Here is a 21,367-nt window from a genome sequence, read left to right as displayed (position 1 = left end):
AAAGAAACCACACCCACTTCCTTTGCCAATTACCCAAATACAACACCTCCCTTTTTCCGTCCTCTTAACCCATATTTGAAAAAAAGTGAAGGGGTGCTTGGGCGGCTCAGTCGGTTAAGTGTCCAACTCTTGACCTTGGCTCAGATAGTGATCTCATGGCTCGTGGGAGGGAACCCCAAGTTAGGCTCTGCGCTATCAGCTGGGAGCCTGCTTGGGATTCTCTCTCTCCCTCTCTCTCTGCCCAGTGAAAAAACTAAAACAATCTTTTCTATGAACAAAATGTCACAATTGGGAAATCTAGAATCTACAAAACTAAGACAATCTTTTCCATGAACCAAGTGTCACAACATTGGGAAATCAAGAATCTACTGAATGGTATCTTGAAGCTTTTTCAAACATCAGTAATAAACACCCTACATACACAGAACAAGTTATCCAAAACCCCTTTAAGAATTCAAGTTAGTAAGTAAAAAAAAAAAAAAAAAAAAACCTAGAACTTCCAGAAATGTCAAAATTCTTTTTTGTCAAGCAAACATACACAGCTTTGAGGCTTTACCATATATTTGTACCAAATATACACAGGGTTAACACTGTGAAGTTAACACAGAACAAAACTTTTAAAATAACTGTATTTTAGTACTACACATACCCTTACCTTTAAATAATTCATATTATGGGGGCTCCTAGGTGGCTCAGTCGGTTGAGTGTCCGACTTCGGCTCAGGTCATGATCTCACGGTTCGTGGGTTCGAGCCCCACGTCGGGCCCTGTGCTGCCAGCTCAGAGCCTGGAGCCTGCTTCAGATTCTGTGTCTCCCCCTCTCTCTGCCCCTCCCCTGTTCACGCTCTGTGTCTGTCTCTTGATAATAAATAAACATTAAAAAAATTATAAATAATTCATATTTGAAGAAACATTAAAAGTTCTACCTACCTTAGCTGGAGGAACTTTTCCAGCAGCTGTGATCTGACCAGTAAAAAACCGTCCAAAATGATTTGCTGCTAGTACAACAGCTTTGTAGCTGAAAAAATAAATATTTCCATAAAATTAAAGAGCTTAGACTAATATATTATTGTAAGCCACCAATGAAGCTTTAATAGTCAAAGATAATCACTAACATTTAAAATTTTTTTTTTTTTTCAACGTTTATTTATTTTTGGGACAGAGAGAGACAGAGCATGAACGGGGGAGAGGCAGAGAGAGAGGGAGACACAGAATCGGAAACAGGATCCGAGCCATCAGCCCAGAGCCTGACGCGGGGCTCGAACTCACGGACCGCGAGATCGTGACCTGGCTGAAGTCGGACGCTTAACCGACTGCGCCACCCAGGCGCCCCTGATAATCACTAACATTTAAATTGTACCTACTATGTGTCAAAAACCGCTGAGTGCTACATGTATAACTACTCCTTTAACCTCCTCCACAATCCTACAGACAGGTACAGTTTTTACCTTCATTTTATAGGTGAGTAAACAGACACACAGAGAGTGGAAGAGACTTGCTGTCACTCGGCTAGCAAATGGCAGAACCAGAAGCCTAACCCTGGCTGGCATCCTACCTCCACAAGCACACTCTTACCCACGATGTTCCCTGGCCTTTTCAGAATGAACACTGCAGAAGATCAGTTGGTGTAAAAAAAGAAATGAAGGAAAGACCAAAAAAATGCTAACAACGGTTTTCTTCCAGTGCTGAAACTACAGACACTTCAGACTTTGTTTTACTTCACTGTATTGTCCAAATTTTCTTTAATGATTATGTAGTATTTATGTCATAGGGAAAAACTTTAAAATGAAAAAGAAATGAGATATAGCTATATGCTTGTACATAATAAAATTCTAACCTCAAACCAAACCAAAAAAAAAAAAAAAACAGAAAACAAAAAACAAACAAACAAAAAACTTCCCCTGAGGCAGCTGGGTGGCTCAGTTGGTTAAACATCCAACTTAAGCTCAGGTTATGAGTCGCCATTTGGTTCCTGAGTTCGAGACCCACTCTGATGGTGCAGAGCCTGCTTGGGATTCTGTCTCTCTGCACCTCCCCCACTTGTGCACACTCTCTCTCAAAATAAATAAATTAAATTAAAAAACAAAACAAAAAAACTTCCCTTGATCGCTAAGATTTGAAAGTATGGAATTTTGAGACACAGTGACCTCCGTGCAGGGCCCAGTTCTACCACTAACTGGCTTTGTGACCTTGGGTAAATTTCTCTAAGTCCCTAATCCTTGGTTTCCTCATCTACAGAGTGGGGACAAAAAGAGCATCTCTTAGTGTTGTTATGAGGACTAAGTGAGACCAGGCAGGTAAAGCACTTAGCACAAAGCCTGCCATCATAAGTGTTTGGTAAATCCTAGTGTTTTTGGCTAAAGAAACATTCTGTGCAGCAAAAACAAGTAAAATATACCATATATACCATCTTTTCTTACGAGGATACTGTTAACATATTATACTAATTTCATTTTCAGAGCATTTTATCCTTAAAAGGCACCTCTACACATTAACTATGACACGTTATAATTAAAATTACAATGCAACTATTTATTAAAATCTACCTGCTAGCTGAAAATAAAACCTTTCCCTGATCATATTTTTTTCCTGGCCATACTTTTTATAAAATAATATTGATATAATAACTGATGCAAAAGCATATAATGGTAACCACTACAACTTTAAATCATATTATAGCAGAAAGGCAATATTTTAGAGACCACGTTACTTGTTAGTCTTACTTCTGAATCCAAGTGACAGAAACTTTCAAAAAACCAAACATGATAAAGATTCAAAGTCCACTGTAAGAAATTTTGGAATTAATGTTTTAAAAGATTCAGCTGCTATTCTGAAACAAATAACAAAAATGAGATGAGTTACACAGGAATGTACAAGAAAACGTTGATAGTGGGGAAAAGTGATAACAGTTTGCCTCTTTTTGATGACAGCAAAAAAAGCTCAGAATGGACATGAATGAACTGGAAGGAGCGTGTCTTCACTGTAATATGGCTGTGTGTGTGACTCAGATAATGATTTATCAGGTACTGTGTGGATAAGTATCCTAGAAGATGCACCTCAAACTATGCCCTTTGCATATATCAGCTCAGGATGTAAGATAGCGATTCTTCAAACTGTGTCCCATGGATCCCCAAAGGTTCAAATTCCAGCCAACTCTGGGGCCATACTGGGTGGGGTAGAGAACAAACATGTTTCTGAACAACCCTCCGTCCCTCAGTTCAACTAAGGCCACTCTGCTCTTATTGCATTTGTTTATATTGCCTCATAATATGTCATTTGCCCAAAAGATTCTACGGCTAAAAAGCACTGGGCTGGAACCACTGGCTTTGATAACCTTTCATATTCTACATTTCACAAGACAAAATCAAAGATCACATTGTACGTTTTCTACAGAAAACATTTAAGTCTCAGGGCACTTGGGTGGCTCATTCAGTTAGGCATCCAACTCTTGGTTTCGGCTCAGGTCATGGTCTCACAGTTCGTGAGTGCGAGCCCCGCATCAGGCTCCTGGCTGACAGTGCAGAGCCTGCTGGGGATTCTCTCTGCCCCTCCCCTGTACTCGCTCACTCTCTCAAAATAAATAAGTAAACTTTAAAAAAAATAAAAGAAAATCTTTGAAGTCCCATGATACATAATGTAACTTTTCTACAAACAAAATAATATGGCAAAAATTTATTTTGTCCTTTGGTGTATACTTTATATCGCAAAAAATATCTTCAAACCAACCATTTGCTATGTTATAGTAAGGATAACAAAATGTGTTTTTAGCTTGTCCTTTTTGTTTTCTGCTTTTCTTTCAAAAATGAAACCCAAAGTAGACTCTATTTGATCTATTGGCCTAGCTGATATGCTACACCTAAGCTATAAAACCTAAGAAAACCTTCAGGTCATGTGTCAGGCCATAAAAGGCTTTATTAACGTTAGTCTCTCTTGCATGCGCCGTTTGATTTTTTTTTAACCGTTTTCATTTGTTGGTGCCTCATTCATATTAGCAAATTGTCACTATCAGCAGTTCGCATGCTTAAAATCTAATTCAACTATCTCCTGAGGAGTTGATTTCATACGCATCTTCAATTTCCAGATTTTTCCCGCTCTCTAGGCAGTCAGCAACACGATACACCCCATCCCCCCGGGCAGGAGTGATTGCTCAGTCACAGCCCTGTTCCTCAGAGCAGGAGGGGCCTTAGTCTCCTCTCAGCGCAGCTCTTCAGGCAGTAAAGTGGGAACGCAGCAGTGGCGGGCAAAGGTAAGAGGACGTAGTTAGCCCTCAGTTATCAATATGTGGTTTGGGGGGGAGGGGGGGTAATAATTTTTTAAAACTTTTTTAACATTTATTTACTTTTGAGAGAGAGACAGGGTATAAGTGGGGGCAGGGGGGTACAGAGAGAGAGGGAGACACAGAATCCAAAGCAGGCTCCAGGCCCTGAGCTGTCAGCACAGAGCCTGACGTGGGGCTCAAATTCATGAACAGTGAGATCATGACCTGAGCTGAAGTTGGACAGTTAGCCGACTGAGCTACCCAGGTGCCCCTATTAATACGTGTTTTGACACCAGGTAGAACTTTGCCAAATACAGACATTTTCCCTATTTGCTAAATATTTTATGAATTTACCTAAGCAAAACAATTAAAATGGTAAATGCTAATATGTATGTGTCAGGTTGAACAATATGAAACTGCCAATATCTGACCTTTTTTGACCTATAAAAACAGCAATTTATGTTAACTAACTTACTGTGGCAATCATTTCACAATATACTGATATATCAAATCATTATATTTATACCTTAAATTTACACAATGTTATATGTCAATTGTCTCAAATAAAATCTGAAAAAAAGTAGCAGGGTGCCTGGGTCGCTCAGTCGGTTAAGCATCCGACTTTGGCTCAGGTCATGACCTCACGGTTTGTGGGTTCAAGTCCCGCATCAGGCTCTGTGCTGACAGCTCAGAGCCCAGAGCCTGCTTTGGATTCTGTGTCTCCCTCTCTCTGTCCCTCCCCCACTTGTGCTCTGTCTCTCTCTCTCTCTCTCAAAAGTAAATAAACATCAAAAAAAAATTTTTTTTAAGAAAAAAAGTAGCAATTTCTACCTAATGTATACATGTGTATACACGTATATACACACATACATGCAAGACAGTCTATTCCTCATACAAATAATTTCACAATCATTTGCTCTGGTGGAAGGAAACAAGACTTCTACCCATGAAGAGTAGAATATGAAGAGTCATTTCTTTTAACTATGAAATAATAAACCGAGCCTTAAAAAATAAGGGCACTTTTGGTGCACCTGGGTGGCTCAGTCAGTGAAGCCTCCAACTTCAGCTCAGGTCATGATCTCATCATTTGTGAGTTCAAGCCCTGCATCAGGCTCTGTGCTGATAGGTCAGAGCCGGGAGCCTGCTTTGGATTCTGTGTCCCCTCTCTCTCTACTCCTCCCCCACTTGTGCTGTCTCTGTCTCTCTCTCTGTCTCTCTGTCTCTCTCTCTCTCTCTCTCTCAGAAATAAACATTAAAAGAATTTTTTTTTAATTAAAAAAATAAATAAGGGCACTCTCAAAGTGTTGGCACTTTTATCCCCAACAATTATTACAAGTAAAAGCACTATAAGAGAGAAGAGTCACAATGAGCATGTTTCTAGAGTAGCACTGTGCTTTGTTCAACCAAAATGGAAAGGAATCAACATACCCAGCAATGTTGGCCATGGAGCTTAGCGCATCATATCCCTGAGCAATCGTGACTCTTGGAACCTGGTCCATCGCCAAAACTGTAGTTTTTCTTTTAGAAAGTTTATTTAGCAAGTCTGGATTTTGGGCTGGGTAAATAAAGCTAATCAATGTTCCCGATGTCTTTAAAAGGTCGACCTCATGAACACCTAATGTTGGATTAACCATGGGAGCTCGCACCTGAGGAAAAAAAAGTCAAGTCACTGATTAATAATGTAAATACCTTTATCATATTTTTAAGTAAACAGGACAATCTAAATGACATGCCATGATTGAAATAATAGGCCAGAAGTAATCTTTCAGCAATAAATTTTGGACTAAATTCCTAAACAAGGTAAGGAGCACCAAGATCTTTGCCATCTGTCCTCTGACTGATGACCAACCTAGGAACTGATCTGAGTAAAGAGCATGCTATCATTCTGGAAGGTTCCCCCCCCACCCAAAATTTTATTTTTAAGTAAGGCTCATAACATGGCTTTACCATTGCCAGCTTTTCCTAAGTTTCTGCAGAAACACATTCAGATAAGCAGATTCATTTGTGGGCTTTTAAGGTGTGTTTTATATCCAAGTTTAAAATCGATCTTCAATTAACATGTATCATGTCCTTAGCTCTAAGTTCACAGTAGCACTTTTAGGCAAGTAAGCCCAGAAAACAATAGCTCAGGGACTTAAATTTTTAAAGGAAACAGAAACACAAACACTGGGTCAATATTTTCATTTCATAGCACTTCATCTCATTTACCTAGGAAACATCTTTGTTACTGCCATGTCAGTTCTTGATCTGGTGACACATATGATTTTAATTAAGGTTCTGGATTCTAAGACTCTCTAGGGGCGCCTGGGTGGCTCAGTTGGTTAAGCATCTGACTTCAGCTCAGGTCATGATCTTGCGATTTGTGGGTTCAAGCCCCACATCAGGCTCTGTGCTGACAGTTCAGAGCCTGGAGCCTGCTTCAGATTCTGTGTCTCCCTCTCTCTCTCTCTGCCCCTCCCCTACTCATTCCCTCCCTCCCTCCCTCTCTCTTCTCCCTCTCTCTAAAATAAACTTAAAAAGACTCTCTGGCAAGGTCTATTTTTCCTCATTGAGAATCTAAAATATAGATTTAATAAAAATTAGAGGTCAACTTTGAATTAATCCTACTGGCCCTTATCAAATGCTCAGCTGAGACTGTTGGCATATGAGTGAGTTAAGTCAACAGAATGTTTTCCTGAATGTGCTTTTTGGATCACTAGTTCCCCAGGATGTTAACAGGCTTGACTCAAAAATAGTTTACTAATGCAAGTATAAAGTTATCTAAGTTACTATATCATAGGATTTCTCCGTGCTTGTAACATGCTCATACACGCTGTGGATCTAAAGGAACACAAAGTGCTTCCACAACTTATATACACCTTACTAACCCTTTACTGTGGGGTATCTCAAAAGGTTTTGATCCCTGGAGCATATGTTGGAATGGATCATACTCATTTTTCTATTTGCCCTAAGCTCTTTTACTATACTAAGTTATATCACCAAGTATCTGTACACCTAAACACTTTAAAAGTTTTGGCTGAATTGCAACTTCCCCACATACCATAAATTTCACTGTTAATTTCCACACCAAAAAATTGTTTTGTCTTCTGCAAAGATCACTACTCTACCAAGTTATTCAGTAGAATTTATGTTAAAAGAAAAAAAAAGCAAACAAAAAAAAAAAACAGTTACATGATTGATGCCCCTTACAAATTAACACACATACCAAAAAAAGCTGGTCTTTCCTGAACAAGTGAGGAGCTTCTTTTTGCCTAGTAATCATGCTACTACAATCCCTATCTCCCTCTTTGTCTTGGCTGCAGAAGGCTTAGGATTTAGGCTAATGCTACTCCCTGATAATTATCTAAGGTACACTTGTGATAGTCCCTTCCTTTTTCCATTTGATTTTTTTTTACTTCAGATTTTATGTCTGAAGCTCTTCAGCACATAGATTTCTATTACACATTAAGACCTTTCATTAAAGTAGGTAAGGCTGTCTCTACTCAGCCCCGTGCTGCTTTCTCCAAGGCAGCCCTGCCCTCTCTAGAAATAGCACTTAGGTCAGTTAAATCACTGTTCCTTCTACATATCAGAAGATCAGGGTACGTTCAGTCCTAGGAGGAGTCCCGTGCCCTTTTTCCATTCTGGTAGCAGTTAAATACTCACCTGTGGGTATTCTGGATATGTATGAACCATGAAGTGCAAATTCTCCCTAGCCAATAAGAAGGGAATTTCCACATGAAAATCTAAAAAGGAAGATCACTTTTTCTACTCTCATGGTTAAACAGAGATCACACTGCCTGATAAAAGTTCTACCAGACTATGAAGAATATTCACAACATGCAACCATTTCTCTGAGAAAAGGCAGTGTTTGAAAATATGAAGAGTTATAACAATATGATTTTTCCATGAACCCTTTTTAAAAAGCGAGCTATAAATGAGGGGTGGAAAGGAATAATTACTTTGACCACCAAATCAGAAGCCAGCACTTCCTTCGCCCCTTGGATTTGGGCACCTGCTGCTCTGTAGTGATCATCAGAAAACTTGGAAGCTTCGCCAGCACCCGATTCCACGACAACACTAAAACCCTGCTTGACCAAGGCCTGAACACCAGCAGGAGACAATGCCACCCGTTTCTCATTTTGGAAAATCTCCTTGGGGACGCCAACAGTCAGTTGCTTATATGGAATTCCTACAAAGTGAGGGAAAGAAAGAAAGAAAGAAAGAAAGAAAGAAAGAAAGAAAGAAAGAAAGAAAGAAAGAAAGAAAGAAAGAGAAAGAAAGAGAAAAGGAGAAAGAGAGAAAGAAAGAGAGAAAGAAATGAAGAAAGAAAAGGAGAAAAGAACGGGAGAGGGAAAGAGAGAGAGAAAAAGAAAAAGAAAAATTAATTCAGTAAAAAACATAAAAACAATGTTTTAATAACAGTTCAAAAAATGAAAATGGGCAGTCTGTTCAAAATATACTGAACATACAAGTTGCTGCTCAAAATAATGTTCCTGATTCATAATCATAATTGAGTTTTTTGAATAATGGGAAATATTTATGCCCACTCTCTTAAATTCCAAATATTTCATTTAACCAAATAGCTCTCTTCAAGGCACATGACTAGATTATTCTTAGGAAAAAAATGGGTTGAGAGATCAATCAAAATGCTAACTCCACTCTTCAAACTAATCCTCTGGGATTTATGGTCTCCTTGTCCTCACCTTTAAGGAAGACAGAACTAATTAGCTGTTTTGAAGAACAACCCTATACTAGACACATTGTTGGCTACACTCAAAGTTTTCTTCCTGGCAATTTGGCCACAGGCAATTCCTCACAGATTCCAAGTGTTGTATCCTGAGACCCTACATTCTTGGCCACAGCGAATAAGACCAAGGATCAACAGCTGGGTCAAAGATAATAGTCTATAGGCCAGAGAGTCCCTGAGATGACTTACATAGGAACTGCCCAAGGACACTCTATGTTGGCCAGTGATGACCCAACCCATTCAGGTACTCTGAGTGTCTGAATGCGAGACCCACAGAAAAGGACAGGGGGAGTAAAGGGTACAAAAGCTATTTGTAAGCAGCCATGAGGTTAAAGGTAGACAAAGGGAGGTCTACAGCAACAGTAGCAGAAACATCAGTAGTGGTGATACAAAGAGGAAAGATGAGCCATAGTTATGGAATCCAGAATACCATTCCACTTTTCCTAGAAGTAGATGAGGGGTTTCCTAGGCTTCTGTACTTTCCAAGAATACACCCAATAAACCCTCATCACAAAATAGGACCTTGATGCAATCCTGTTCCTTATAACCCAAAAGAGCCTGTATAAAATACATAAGTATTTATATATGGCTCTGAACAATTTTAGCTAAAGTTGCTTCTGTTGTTTTATTCAACGTGCAGGCACAAATAGACTTTTCTTTTAAAAAAAATCTGCTTCTGTATGTTGTACCAAAGTTCAGGAAATCTACTCTAGCAACCTAAACTCTGAAAATACATAATAAAAAAACAAATTATCTCTACAGAGTAACAATATTGAGGCCTTAGAGAAAGTAAGTCAACTTAAAAATACCTGCATTCAAACAGAATCTTAAACCCCATACTCCATTAGCAGTAATAACTAAAAGTAAGCCAAAGGCAAACATGTGGTGAACCTTAACCTCTGTTTGAAGGAGAGGGAGGAAAATACTAGAAAGCTGGAAATATTCCAGATTGATGTGCAAAGTTAAATCACATAAACATCTGGAGTTCACTTATCTGACAAGGTCAAATTACCTAGGCCCTATATACCATAAGTCAAAGAAGCCACCAAAGACAAATGAAGTCCCATCAAACAAGTTCGGGAGCCAACTTGAAAGGCCAAATATGAAACAATTTGAGCATGAAAAAGAATAATTAATTGCAATGTAATAAAATACATCCGAGGATGTTAAAATGCAGGAGTTCATTATGATACTCAAAAAATAAATATTTTTTAAAAGCTTCATTGGCCAACTTTAGCGGGTATGTGATAAGCAGAATAATGGTATTCCATAGGTGTCCACACTTTTAATCCTCAGAACCTGTGAATGTGTCAGGATACACAGCAAAGGAGAATTAAGGTAGCAGATGGAATTAGAGTTGCTAATCAAATGACCTTGAAATAAGGATTAGCCTGGATTATGTGGGTGGGCCGACTGTACTCACAAGGGTCCTTAAGTGTGAGAGAAGAAGGCAGAAGAGCCAGAGTCAAATAGTAGTCTGAAGATGCTATGCTGCTGGCTTTGAAGATGGAAGAAGGGGCCACGAGCCAAAGAATATAAGCAGTTTCCAAAAGCTGGACAAGGGAAGGAAACAGACCACCCTTAAAGTCTCCAGAAGGAATACAGACAGCCCCACCGACACCTTGATGTGAACCTAGTGAGAGCCATTCTAGACTTTGGCCTCCAGCAGTGTAAGATAATAAATTTGTGTATGTATGAAGTTGTGTTACCTTGTTACAGCTGAATAGAAAACTAATACTTTAAGAAAACCAAGAGATTATTACCAAAACTATAAAGAATGGGACAGAACCAAACATTTATCCCACCTTACCACTACAACCTCAGGATAACTAAATAACAGAGGGAAAGTTTTTCTTTATAGAAAAATTCTAGCTAGGGGCGCCTGGGTGGCGCAGTCGGTTAAGCGTCCGACTTCAGCCAGGTCACGATCTCGCGGTCCGTGAGTTCGAGCCCCGCGTCGGGCTCTGGGCTGATGGCTCGGAGCCTGGAGCCTGTTTCTGATTCTGTGTCTCCCTCTCTCTCTGCCCCTCCCCCGTTCATGCTCTGTCTCTCTCTGTCCCAAAAAAATAAATAAACGTTAAAAAAAAAAAAAAAAAGAAAAATTCTAGCTAATAAATGAAGATAAAATGATAGTGTATCACCATTTCAAACCCCCTCCCCATAAAACCATGGATTTAGTTGATGATCATTAAATGGCTGTTATAGCCTTTGAGTGAAAAACTGATGGGAGCTCCATAATGGATGAATATCAACATCTAAACTCACTGATTAATTTTCCTGACGAAATGCAACAGATAGTACACAGCATCCACCTATGAAGTATTCTTGTCAAAAAAAACAAAAACAAAAACAAACCTGAGTCTAACCAAGCCTCTAGGTCTAGCTAAATGGTACAGAAAACACAAGGAACAGAGAAACTGGTTAAATAATATGAAGGGAATTCATTCAGCCAAACCCAGAATGTGAGAAATTCTACAGGGCAACAACTACATTCTTCAAGAAATAAAGAAAAAAGAAAAAAAAGGGGGAACAGAGATCAAAAAAGACCTGAGAGATACAGTATGCAAATACAACATGTGGACCCTGTTTGGATCGTTATTTGGATAAGACAACTGTAAAAACAGAAACTGAAAAAATACGAATACTGACTGGAATTACTTTTCATGCTTTGCAATGTGGTAATGAAATTGCGGTTATGTATTTTTTAAAATAGAATCCCTATCTTTTAGACATAAAAAGTAATTATCTGGGAAATAGTCAAGAACTACAAATTAAAAGTCTCCTGCATAGTCAATATAGAGATCTTGATGTCCATGCCTTTACTCACAAGGAAAATTTTCACGTCCTCAGTGCAGTTACTTACTTTTATCTTAGACACAATTTTATCACGCTTGGATAAGCTGGCTTTCTAAAACACCTAAAATAAAAATCTGAAGAGGGATGCCTGGGTGGCTCAGTTGGTTAAGGATCCAACTTTGGCTCAGGTCATGATCTCGCAGTTCGTGAGTTCAAGTCCCGCATCAGGCTCTGTGCTGACAGCTCAGAGCCTGAAGCCTGCTTTGGATTCTGTGTCTCCCTCTCTCTTTGCCCTTCCCTCGCTTGCACTCTGTCTCTCTGTCTCTGTGTCTCTCTCTCTCTCTCTCAAAAACTAAATAAACATAAAAAATATAAATAAAAAAATAAAAATAAATAGAAATAAATCTGAAGATAAAGTTGAGGGCTCTCAGGGACAGGTACCCTGCCAACAGTCACTTGTCACATGAGAACAAGAAAGAGGCTGTGAAATCTATTAAAGACAAACATAAGAACTCAAAAAGCATAGCAGTGTAGGGATTCTGATTGCCCAGAGTCCTGCAAACTTAAATTAAAAAGAAGGGCATTATTCTACGTGGCAAAGACAGGTATCTATCCTAGTCTTCCACCTGAATAACAGAATGCCAATTTTAGTTGAGTTTGTCCCCATCTGGAATAAAGGACCTCTTCTGTGTCCAAGTCTCCCTTACAGCTAAATAATTGCCGCCTGTCTGAGTTTTTGCCAATGAGGTACAGAGAGCTATGAGGGTCTTTGCACAAAATGCATAATAAAAGGATCTCCCTCAGCTTAGGGAGCCCTCGTTTAGCCTCTCCTTCTGACCTGCGCACAAGAACAGACGCGAGTGGGGACCCTAGCAGGGAACACCTTGTAGGGTACTGAAAGACTTCAGCTCTTCCTCTGCGTGAGCTAGGACACTAGTGGCAAATTCTGAGTAGAAGAGTGCCATGATCTTTCATTTTAAAAAGATGATGCTTTTGTGTATAGAACAGACTGTCGTGGGGGCAGAGGCAGAAAGCATAGAGAGCACTTAGGAGACTAGCACAGCAGTCCAGGGGACAGATGATGGTGGCTCGGAACAGGACGATAACAGTGGCGATGGTGAGAACAGACCCTGGATACAAGGTAGAGCTAACCCATACCTACTATGAAGACCAAGATGACTCCAGGGTTTCTGACCTGAGCAACTGAGATGAAGCTGTCATTCAGTAAATCAAGAGGCAGTACTACAAATTAATTGATACACTCAGTTGTTAGTTCCTCAGCATAGATGAGCCATATACAGTACAATGCCTCAAAAAAGACAAGGAAAAAGGAAGAGCTGCTAAGACAAATGGTTACTATGAGCAATAGTTTCCCGGATACAACTCAACTGGTTTATCATTTCTCTTGTTCTATTTTATTTTCTTCTCTATTAGCACTGACAGTCAGAAACTTTTATACATGGAAAATATTTTTAAAAGCACTCATTAGGCTTGTTTTTTTTAACGAAAAATGATGACTCACCAACACCAGGCTATAAAACTGCATCGCTTTTCCTTTTATCAATCATCAGGAGATCCGTTCACTCCTACAACTTGAAGGTTTGATCTATATACACTGAAGTGAGACTTTACCTGGTTTGGCAGGGGCTTTACACCACAGTGCCTGATGAGTATGAAATGTTCGTAAAAAATCCTTCTTCCCGGGTATAATCTTACAGGACCCCAAATTGCTACGTAAAGGACACGAACAGCCAGTCACCACGGTTTTCAGTAGGTTCGCCATGTTCATATGAGCTCCCAACTTTCTGAATCCCAAATTTCCTTGAGGGTAAATCACTAAGAAGAAAGAAAAATATTTATATGCCAAGAAAAACATACTTTGTCATTTGAACATCAAAAAAATTTTTTAAAAAATACTAATTCAAAGAGCTTGGAATATAACAGCTGTATGTGGGCATCTACAGTGAATTTTATTTGCCAAGTCCTTTACTTAGAGAAGATGCTTCAAAAGTTTGTTTCCAATTCATATATTTAAAACTCGGAATTCATTCTCCCACTTAAAACTGTGGTTATAAACTCACTATTCAATTCCAAGCCTTGATCACCTTAATTGATCCTTAATGTAGCAGGGAAGCTAAAAAAGAAAATTGCTATAGAGTCCAATCACATTTTACATGAAAGTTATCTTCTAAGTCTGCATGCGCAGCAAAAATTGCATAGTCACCCTTGGATTTCCCTTAAATTGTCTATAATGCTGTATAGTACAATAGCAACTTGTTTAGCTACAAATGTTGTACAGAAAACACTGGCAACCTATTCAGTGCAGCAAGATGCTTATCCTGTAAGACTCCCTGAATTGAGCCTGAGTGAACATGAGATTCATGTCTGCCAAGTGCTCATCTCAAGAAAATTAAGCATGTGTGGGATATGACTCCAATTTTAAAAAAGAAGAATGTCAATATCACATAGGTTTGTGCTTGTAGATATGGGTGTAACTAGGAACTCTTCCATCAGTGGTTCTCACAAGCGGCCACTTTGCACCAGCTCTAACTGGGCTGGATGGAGGATCACTGACCTTTGCTGTTACTGACCTAAGCTTCAGTGGCAACCTCCATTGTTCTCCATGGCAGATCCCCAGGGGTGCATGGAAGGCACGCCCACCATCCCCTTGATTCTCAGAGTTCCCCCATCCTTCTTTTCTTTCCTTCAAAATCAGGAAGCAGAAGATTTGGAACTCTCAGTCAAATTCAGCTAACTCCACCAACTACACTTTTAGGCTCTGCCCCATCATGTGGGCCCTCAGGAGGCCCAGCACCCAATCCCAGCAGTTCCATGAACATTCTTCCAGTCTCCAGAGGAAGAAAGGTCTAGTTCACTCAGAACTGCTGCCACAACTCCCTGAAGCAACTTCTTACAAATACCAGAAAGCAACACGGAGGATGGAAATCCTTAATCCAGATGGTGCTTATTCTTAAAATGACCTTTAATTCAACAAACACATATAGAGGGCTGAGTTTCAGAGTCACAGTCATTAGAAGCATCTGTGGAATCAAACTGGAATAGATCACACGCTCTGAGATAAGAAAAGTCAACAAGTAATAACACTACAGAGTAAGGCAAGTCCAAAGTTCTTTGAGGGATCAAAGGAGATTATGTCCTCCTACAGAGCTCAGAAAAAGAAAAAAAAACACATTTGAGATAGAGAGAGTAATATGAAAAAAGCTAAGGAAGAGGAAGTATGCAAGATGGGTTCAGGCATGCAATCAAAAATGTATAATAATGCTTTGCACTTGAACAGGTTTTTAGATTTTCAGTGTTTCCACATGTCATTTCATTTCAATCCCAAGCACCCCTGAATCCCATAAATACACTCCTCATTTATTCATGGGTCACTTCTGGGTTGTTCATGGCTGAAAACAGAGAGCAAAAAGTTCGAAACTCAGCCACATATTCAAAACAGTCACTGAATCTATGCCAACAACCAAGGGAGATACAAAGATATATAAAAGGTAACTCTTGCCTTGGGGGAGATTTGTCCTACCATTACCAATGACCTAGTCTTATCTCCGCCTCCCCATTCACTCTAGTTTCTCTTCTTAGATCATCCCAGCTCCCCAACAACCACTGTTCTCATGGGGCTGATGAGGTTTACCCAGACCTCATCAGGGAGAGAACAAAGCTAGATATAATAGAGCCCGTGTATTGTCTAAGTTGGCCACTTCACTCCCTGAATCTCTCTGCACCTCAGTCTGCTCATATATAAAAGCACAAGAAAGTTTGTTTGTAGGACCCCATTAGGCTCTAAAACATTTATGAATAGATAAGATTTTACAATGTTTTAAAGCAGAAGTCCTGTTTCGGGCCATCTGGAAAAACAGCCTTGCCTACTTGGAAAATGGTAATTTGATGTTGAATAGATCCCTGGCATCAGATGGCAATTAAGGCAGAGGACTTCAGAGGCCAATTTCGCCCCAAAATTCCAATTTATTTAAGTTAAAAACATGTAAGACAGTGAACAGAAAGTAGTTTTATTGGTAAAGCACCAATTGGCTCAGTTAAGTGTCTGCCTTCAGCTCAGGTCATGATCTCACGTTTCTTGAGTTCAAACCCCATATCGGGCTCTCTACTGTCAGCACAGAGCATGCTTCAGATCCTCTGTTCCTCCCCCCCCCCCTCCTGTCCCACTCATACTCTATCTTAAAAATAAATTTAAAAAAGGCACCTGGGTGGCTCAGTCAGTTAAGCGTCTGACTTCGGCTCAGGTCATGATCTCACAGCTCATGAGTTTAAGCCAGGTGTCAGGCTTTGTGCTGACAGCTTAGAACCTGGAGCCTGCTTCAGATTCTGTGTTTCCCTCTTTCTTTGCCCCTCCCCTGCTCACACTGTGTGTCTCTCCTTCAAAAACAAATAAACATTAAAAAGTAAATAAACAAATAATGTTTAATAAAGTAGTTTATTGGCAAGAACAGTCCCTATCGCTAAGACTAAATTAAATACAAATGACCCTGAAATATATTCAGAGAATATTTGAATTTCCCCTATCATTATTTTAAAGCTATTTTATTCATGTGCTTCTATGGCTTTGAAGCGATGGGGGAAAGCTTTACAACTCAAAACTGAAAAAAAAATTTAGTATACCACTCATACAGCAGTGTAATGTAAGTTATTTGGGCAACTATCTCCCCTAATAGGTACTAAACCTCTTGAGGGCAAGCACGTCAGAATGATGACAGCCTAGGAGGCTAACAAGGTGAACTGTGGGTTGCAAGCCCTCATTCTGCAATTATTAGCTGTGTCCTTGGCGAGTCAGTCACTTACCTTCTCTGAACCTGATTTTCTCATCTTTAAAATGATAATAGCACCTGTGTTATATAGGGTTGTTGTAAGGAGTAAAAGGACACAATATCTTTATTGCTATTACTACTCACTTTGGTATTACCTCCGGCCCGGTGCTTTGCACAAAGGAGGAGAACAACAAGTACTTTTTAACTGAGTGAATAAATAACTAGGACTAGGTAACCTGAAACCTGCGTGTCTATAAAAACACATTCTCCAGAGTTTCAGGAAATTTCCTTCGAAAACGAAATGCTGTGTAGCCTTGAGGAAGATTGATTCCATCAGCAAAGGTAAACAGCTTAGCACATTGCTGATAAAAAAGTAGTCCTAAACTGTCCATTTAATAAAAAAAAATTTTTAAGCCAGGTTTGCAAATAAAAGGCATGCAACAGAGAAAAGGGGAATGTTTTTTCTTCTTTAATTTTTTTTATAGTTTCAGATTTTTACTGAAATTCCAGTTAGGTAACATATAGTGTAATATTAGTTTCAGAAGTAAAATTTAGTGATTCATCACTTACATATAACACCCAGTGCTCACCACAACAAATGCCCTCCTTAATCCCCATTACCCATTTAACCCATCCCCCCTCCAGCAAACCTCAGTTTGTTCTCTATAGTTAATAATCCAGTTAAGAAATGGGCAGAAGTGGGACACATGGGTGGCTCAGTTGGCTAAGCGAGGGACTCTTGGTTTCCGTTCAGGTCATGAGTTGGAGCCCCAGCACGAGATCTGTTTGGGATTCTCTCTCTCTCTCTCTCTCTCAAAATAAATAAACATTTAAAAAATGGCAGAAGACGTGAACATTTTTAAAGAGGGAAGCACTTTAATAAAAGCATGCAAACACCATGGGAAGAGTCTATCCTAAAAGACTCCTTATAAAGAGATCGCTTTAGGACTGCCCTGCACCACAGGGCGAATAAAGGACGCCTGCCACCGTAAACAAGTTACGTTTTTAAAGTGAAACATACCAACCAAGGACACAATACCCTACAGAAGCTTAGACTGGCAGGCAGCGTGACCTCGCCCAAACCCACCGGTCCCGCCCCTCCTTGGGCAACTACACTACAGCTTGGCTGGCATCTGCGCGGGACCGCTATTTATAACCTTCCCTGGAAGCCTATTGGCCCCGGTCGCTTTACAGTCATTCCTCCTCCGGGGTTCAGATCAGCTCTGCCCCCACTGCTGTCTCCTCCCGGTCGCCAGCCCGGGCCCCTCTCTCTGCCTGGATGAAGTTTGCTCAGACCACCAACCCTCACAGACATACACACTCACAACTTTCGCTCGCCACCTCCTAAGTCTCCAAACGATCGCCGACCCTGAATTCCCTCAAGGTTCAAGCACAATTTCGGGGCGTCCAGCTACCACTTCTCTGGGCGCACCCTCTATGGAAAGTCCTCTGTGACCTCCCCCCTCCTCCCATTTTGCCGGTCGAAATGACCCCGTAGGACTCCCGCTGTCCTCCCAAAGCTCCAAGACCTGCACCTACACAGCTGCCGCCTCGTTCCCTGCCCTCTGCAAGGACCCAGTTTCCCAACCACCCGCCCGCTCCCTTCCACGTCGCCCCGGCAAAAGACAAGGAATGGGGCCCTCAAGGCACGGTTCTCCCTCCGGACCCCAGCCTCTGGCCTGCGGGCGCCCGGGTGCACCCCACATCCAGGTCCCTACCGACCCCGCCCCCTTCTCCCTGACAGGTCTCCTCCCCTGCGGGGGCCCGGACCATCCCCAACAGCCCCGCGCCCCCTCCCCAGCTGTGCCCCAAACGCGCGCCCGGACTGCCCGCGCCGCGCGGCTCACCTTGGCTGGGAGGCAGGGCGGCCGGGCAGCGCGCCGCGAGGGAAGCCGCGCTGGCAGCCCTGGGCTCGGGCCCCGCGGAGCTGCGCCTCCAACCCGGAAGAACAGCCCCAACCCGGCGGCGGCGGAGGCCACGTGACGGCGGCGCAGCCCCCCCCCCCCCAACCCCCCCCCCCAAGCCCCCTCCTCCGCCCGGAGCCCCCTCCCCACCAGGCCCTTCTGCCCTCCGGGCCCCCAGAGCCTACCGCCCTCCCTCCGGACAAGAAAGCGACCGCACCAAACGCCCCCTTAGCGTGCCAAGGCTAGTTACCCCAAAGGGCCCTCCACTCCTGGGTGGCAACCAAAACCTCTTTGTCTTGGGCTCGACCCGAGGCCCCCTGCCCCGCCTCCGCGCCTTCCCTCGGCGCGTCCTTGTCAATCAAACCTGGAGCCCAACGCGGCCGCTGAAGTTTTCAAGGCTACAATTGCTCTCTCCCCTGGAGAGCCAGTTACAATCCCAAGTGTGATTTCCTCTCTAGTGTCCCACCAGAGCAAGTAAGAGGGTAATATAATTCCACTTTGGTACCTTTCCTCTAGTACTCTAGGAAAAATCAGAACTTCTGTAACAGAAGAGGACCAAAAGGAAAGTGGGAGGAGGCCAAGGGGTGGTGAAGGGCGGGAATGAGGGCGTTGTTGTTCCTTTTTGCCGGGAGAGGTGGAGTTAAATTCCTCGGAAACGATGTCAAGGCCCGAAAATTAACACACGTCTACGTATTCGTCTTCCCCCGATGGGCCCAGAGAAAGCCCTGTGCTGCTGGTAGCATTAATATCCAACGGCTAGAGAGCGTCTTTGGTGGACCTTAAGTGTCTTGAGAAGGCCTAGGTTGATTTCAGCAAAACATGAGCCTATTTGTTCTTTGCGCATAGTTCTGTTAGTCTGCAGGTGTTTTCTGATTGAAAGTGGGAAGAATAAAATTTACAGTATAAAATGGTTCACTTGCCCAAAGCTGAATCATCATTAAGTGTCGGCATGGTCACTGCATTTTACTTTAAGTGAAATATTTGAGATTGGCAAAACAGATATTCCTTTAGAAAGAAAGAAAGAAAGAAAGAAAGAAAGAAAGAAAGAAAGAAAGGGAAATGTCAGAGAAACCCTTCCTTTAAGAACATCTCTTGTGTTTAACCAGCATAAAAGGTCATTCAACTAATGGACTTTCACTGACATCCAGAGGATGTCAAGGGAAAACACTGCCCCTCTCCTGAAAGAGCTCACAGACAGGAAACGACACAAGCCCCATGTTTTAAAAACTATAATGAACTATGATAAATGCAACCATAGAAACAGGTTCCAGATACTGTAGATTCAATGAGGCAGAAGTAACTGATAAGGATTAAAACTAAGCCCCTTTCACGATATATGTAAGTCAAATCATTATGCTATACACCTTAAATATATACAGTACTGTATGTTAATTATATCTTGGGGCGCCCGGGTGGCTCAGTCAGTTGAGTGTCCGACTTCAGCTCAGGTCATGATCTCATGGTTCATGAGTTCAAGCCCCAGGTGAGGCTCAGTGCTGACAGCTTAGAGCCTGGAGCCTGCTTCCAATTCTGTGTCTCCCTCTCCCTCTGCCTCTCCACCACTTGCTCTCTCTCTCTCTGTCTCAAAAATAAAATAAACATAAAAAAAAGAAAGAAAAAAATAATTATATCTCAATAAAACTGGGGGGGGGGGGACTAAAACTGGAGGGAAAAAAAAACCACTTGCTTTAAAACCTGAGGGCAGAGTGCCTGGTGGCTCAATCCAATCCTGCTCTTGGTTTTGTGCTCAGGTCATGATCTCCTAGTTTGGTTTGGGAGTTGGAGCCACCTTGGCCTCCAGGCTGACAATGTGAAACCTGGTTGGAATTCTCTCTTGCTCCATCTATCCCTCACTCCCTCTCCCTTGCTTGCACACACTGTCTCTCTCAAAATAAATAAACTAAATAAATAAATAAACACTGGGGGCAGGGGTTTGCTGCTTTTCTCTTTCAAGGCTTAAAAATCAGTGGTTCCCAGATGGGTACAATTTTATCCCACCATGTCTGGAGACATTTTGATTGTCACAACTGCAAAGGGGAGGCATCTAATGGGTAGAGACCAGGGATGCTGCTAACCACCCTTCATTACACAGGACAGCCCCTTACAACAAAGAATTATCTGGCCCCAAACATCAATAGTGCTAAGACTGAGAAACCCTGGCTTAAATAAATGCTCAATGTGTTATTCAATTTCATCTTCTTATGATTATAGCACATCAATTTCATCTTCTTATGATTACAGCACATTGGAAGAAATCCAAGGAGGACATACCACTTCTCACTTTTTCTATTAAAAGTGAGTATGTGGTAATTTTTAAAATTCATTCTTCTCATTTATCCAACATAACTTGGGTGCCATTGCTCCAGACGAAAACATTTGTCATTTGGAAGGTTCTGTTTTAGGCCCCAATCTCCTACAGAATAATTACAAAATATTCCTAGGAGTCCCCAAAGAAAATTGGATTAAGTTCCAAAAGTTTGTAAGTTAGTTGCTTCTGAATCTTAGAAACTGCCTTGTATAAAATTTTTGCAAAGATTTTATATCCCCTGTTAGGTTTTAAGGGCTTTGTCCACTTCGATATCTGCTTCTTCCTCCTTGACTTTCTCCACCTCCAATCCTCATTCAGAAAAGTATATATGCGTGTATATATACACATATATGCAAATTTTAATTATAGATTGTTCTATGCTATTAATACTTTAATAATCACTTAATTTAAATTAATAAAAACTTAAATGATAAATATTTAATAAATACTTAATGTAGGGGTGCCTGAGTGGCTCAATTAAGTGACCAACTCTTGATTTTGGCTCAGGTCATGATCTCATGGTCCTGAGATCAAGCGCCATGTTGGGGCTCCAAGCTGGGCAGGGAGCCTGCTTAAGATTCTCCCTCTC

The 21,367-nt window shown here is 41.3% G+C and overlaps 1 protein-coding gene across 5 annotated transcripts in view; it reads right to left on the bottom strand.

Moving 5' to 3' along the window:
• Positions 1-19,110, bottom strand: part of NNT (nicotinamide nucleotide transhydrogenase) — a 96,731-nt gene extending 77,621 nt beyond the window's left edge. For 2 of the 5 annotated variants that reach the window (XM_086678330.1, XM_086678357.1), the window contains exons 1-5: positions 18,414-18,547; positions 13,415-13,618; positions 8,199-8,428; positions 5,686-5,903; positions 930-1,017 (exon numbers count right to left, since the gene is read on the bottom strand). In XM_086678330.1, coding sequence (XP_086534456.1) covers positions 930-1,017; positions 5,686-5,903; positions 8,199-8,428; positions 13,415-13,571 — 693 coding nt within the window. In that variant the 5' untranslated portion in view covers positions 13,572-13,618; positions 18,414-18,547. Of the gene's footprint in view, positions 1-929; positions 1,018-5,685; positions 5,904-8,198; positions 8,429-13,414; positions 13,619-18,413; positions 18,548-18,720; positions 18,950-18,975 lie in introns of those variants that run through there. The other 3 variants (XM_086678347.1, XM_086678351.1, XM_086678337.1) reach the window with 3 other exon arrangements.
• Between the last annotated feature and the right edge of the window lie 2,257 nt (positions 19,111-21,367).

The sequence above is a fragment of the Puma concolor genome, chromosome A1 (genome assembly GCF_028749965.1).
Source record: "Puma concolor isolate L17-30 chromosome A1, mPumCon1.1.hap2, whole genome shotgun sequence".
Lineage (NCBI taxonomy): Eukaryota > Metazoa > Chordata > Mammalia > Carnivora > Felidae > Puma > Puma concolor.
This window is presented reverse-complemented; position numbering and strand designations above follow the sequence as displayed.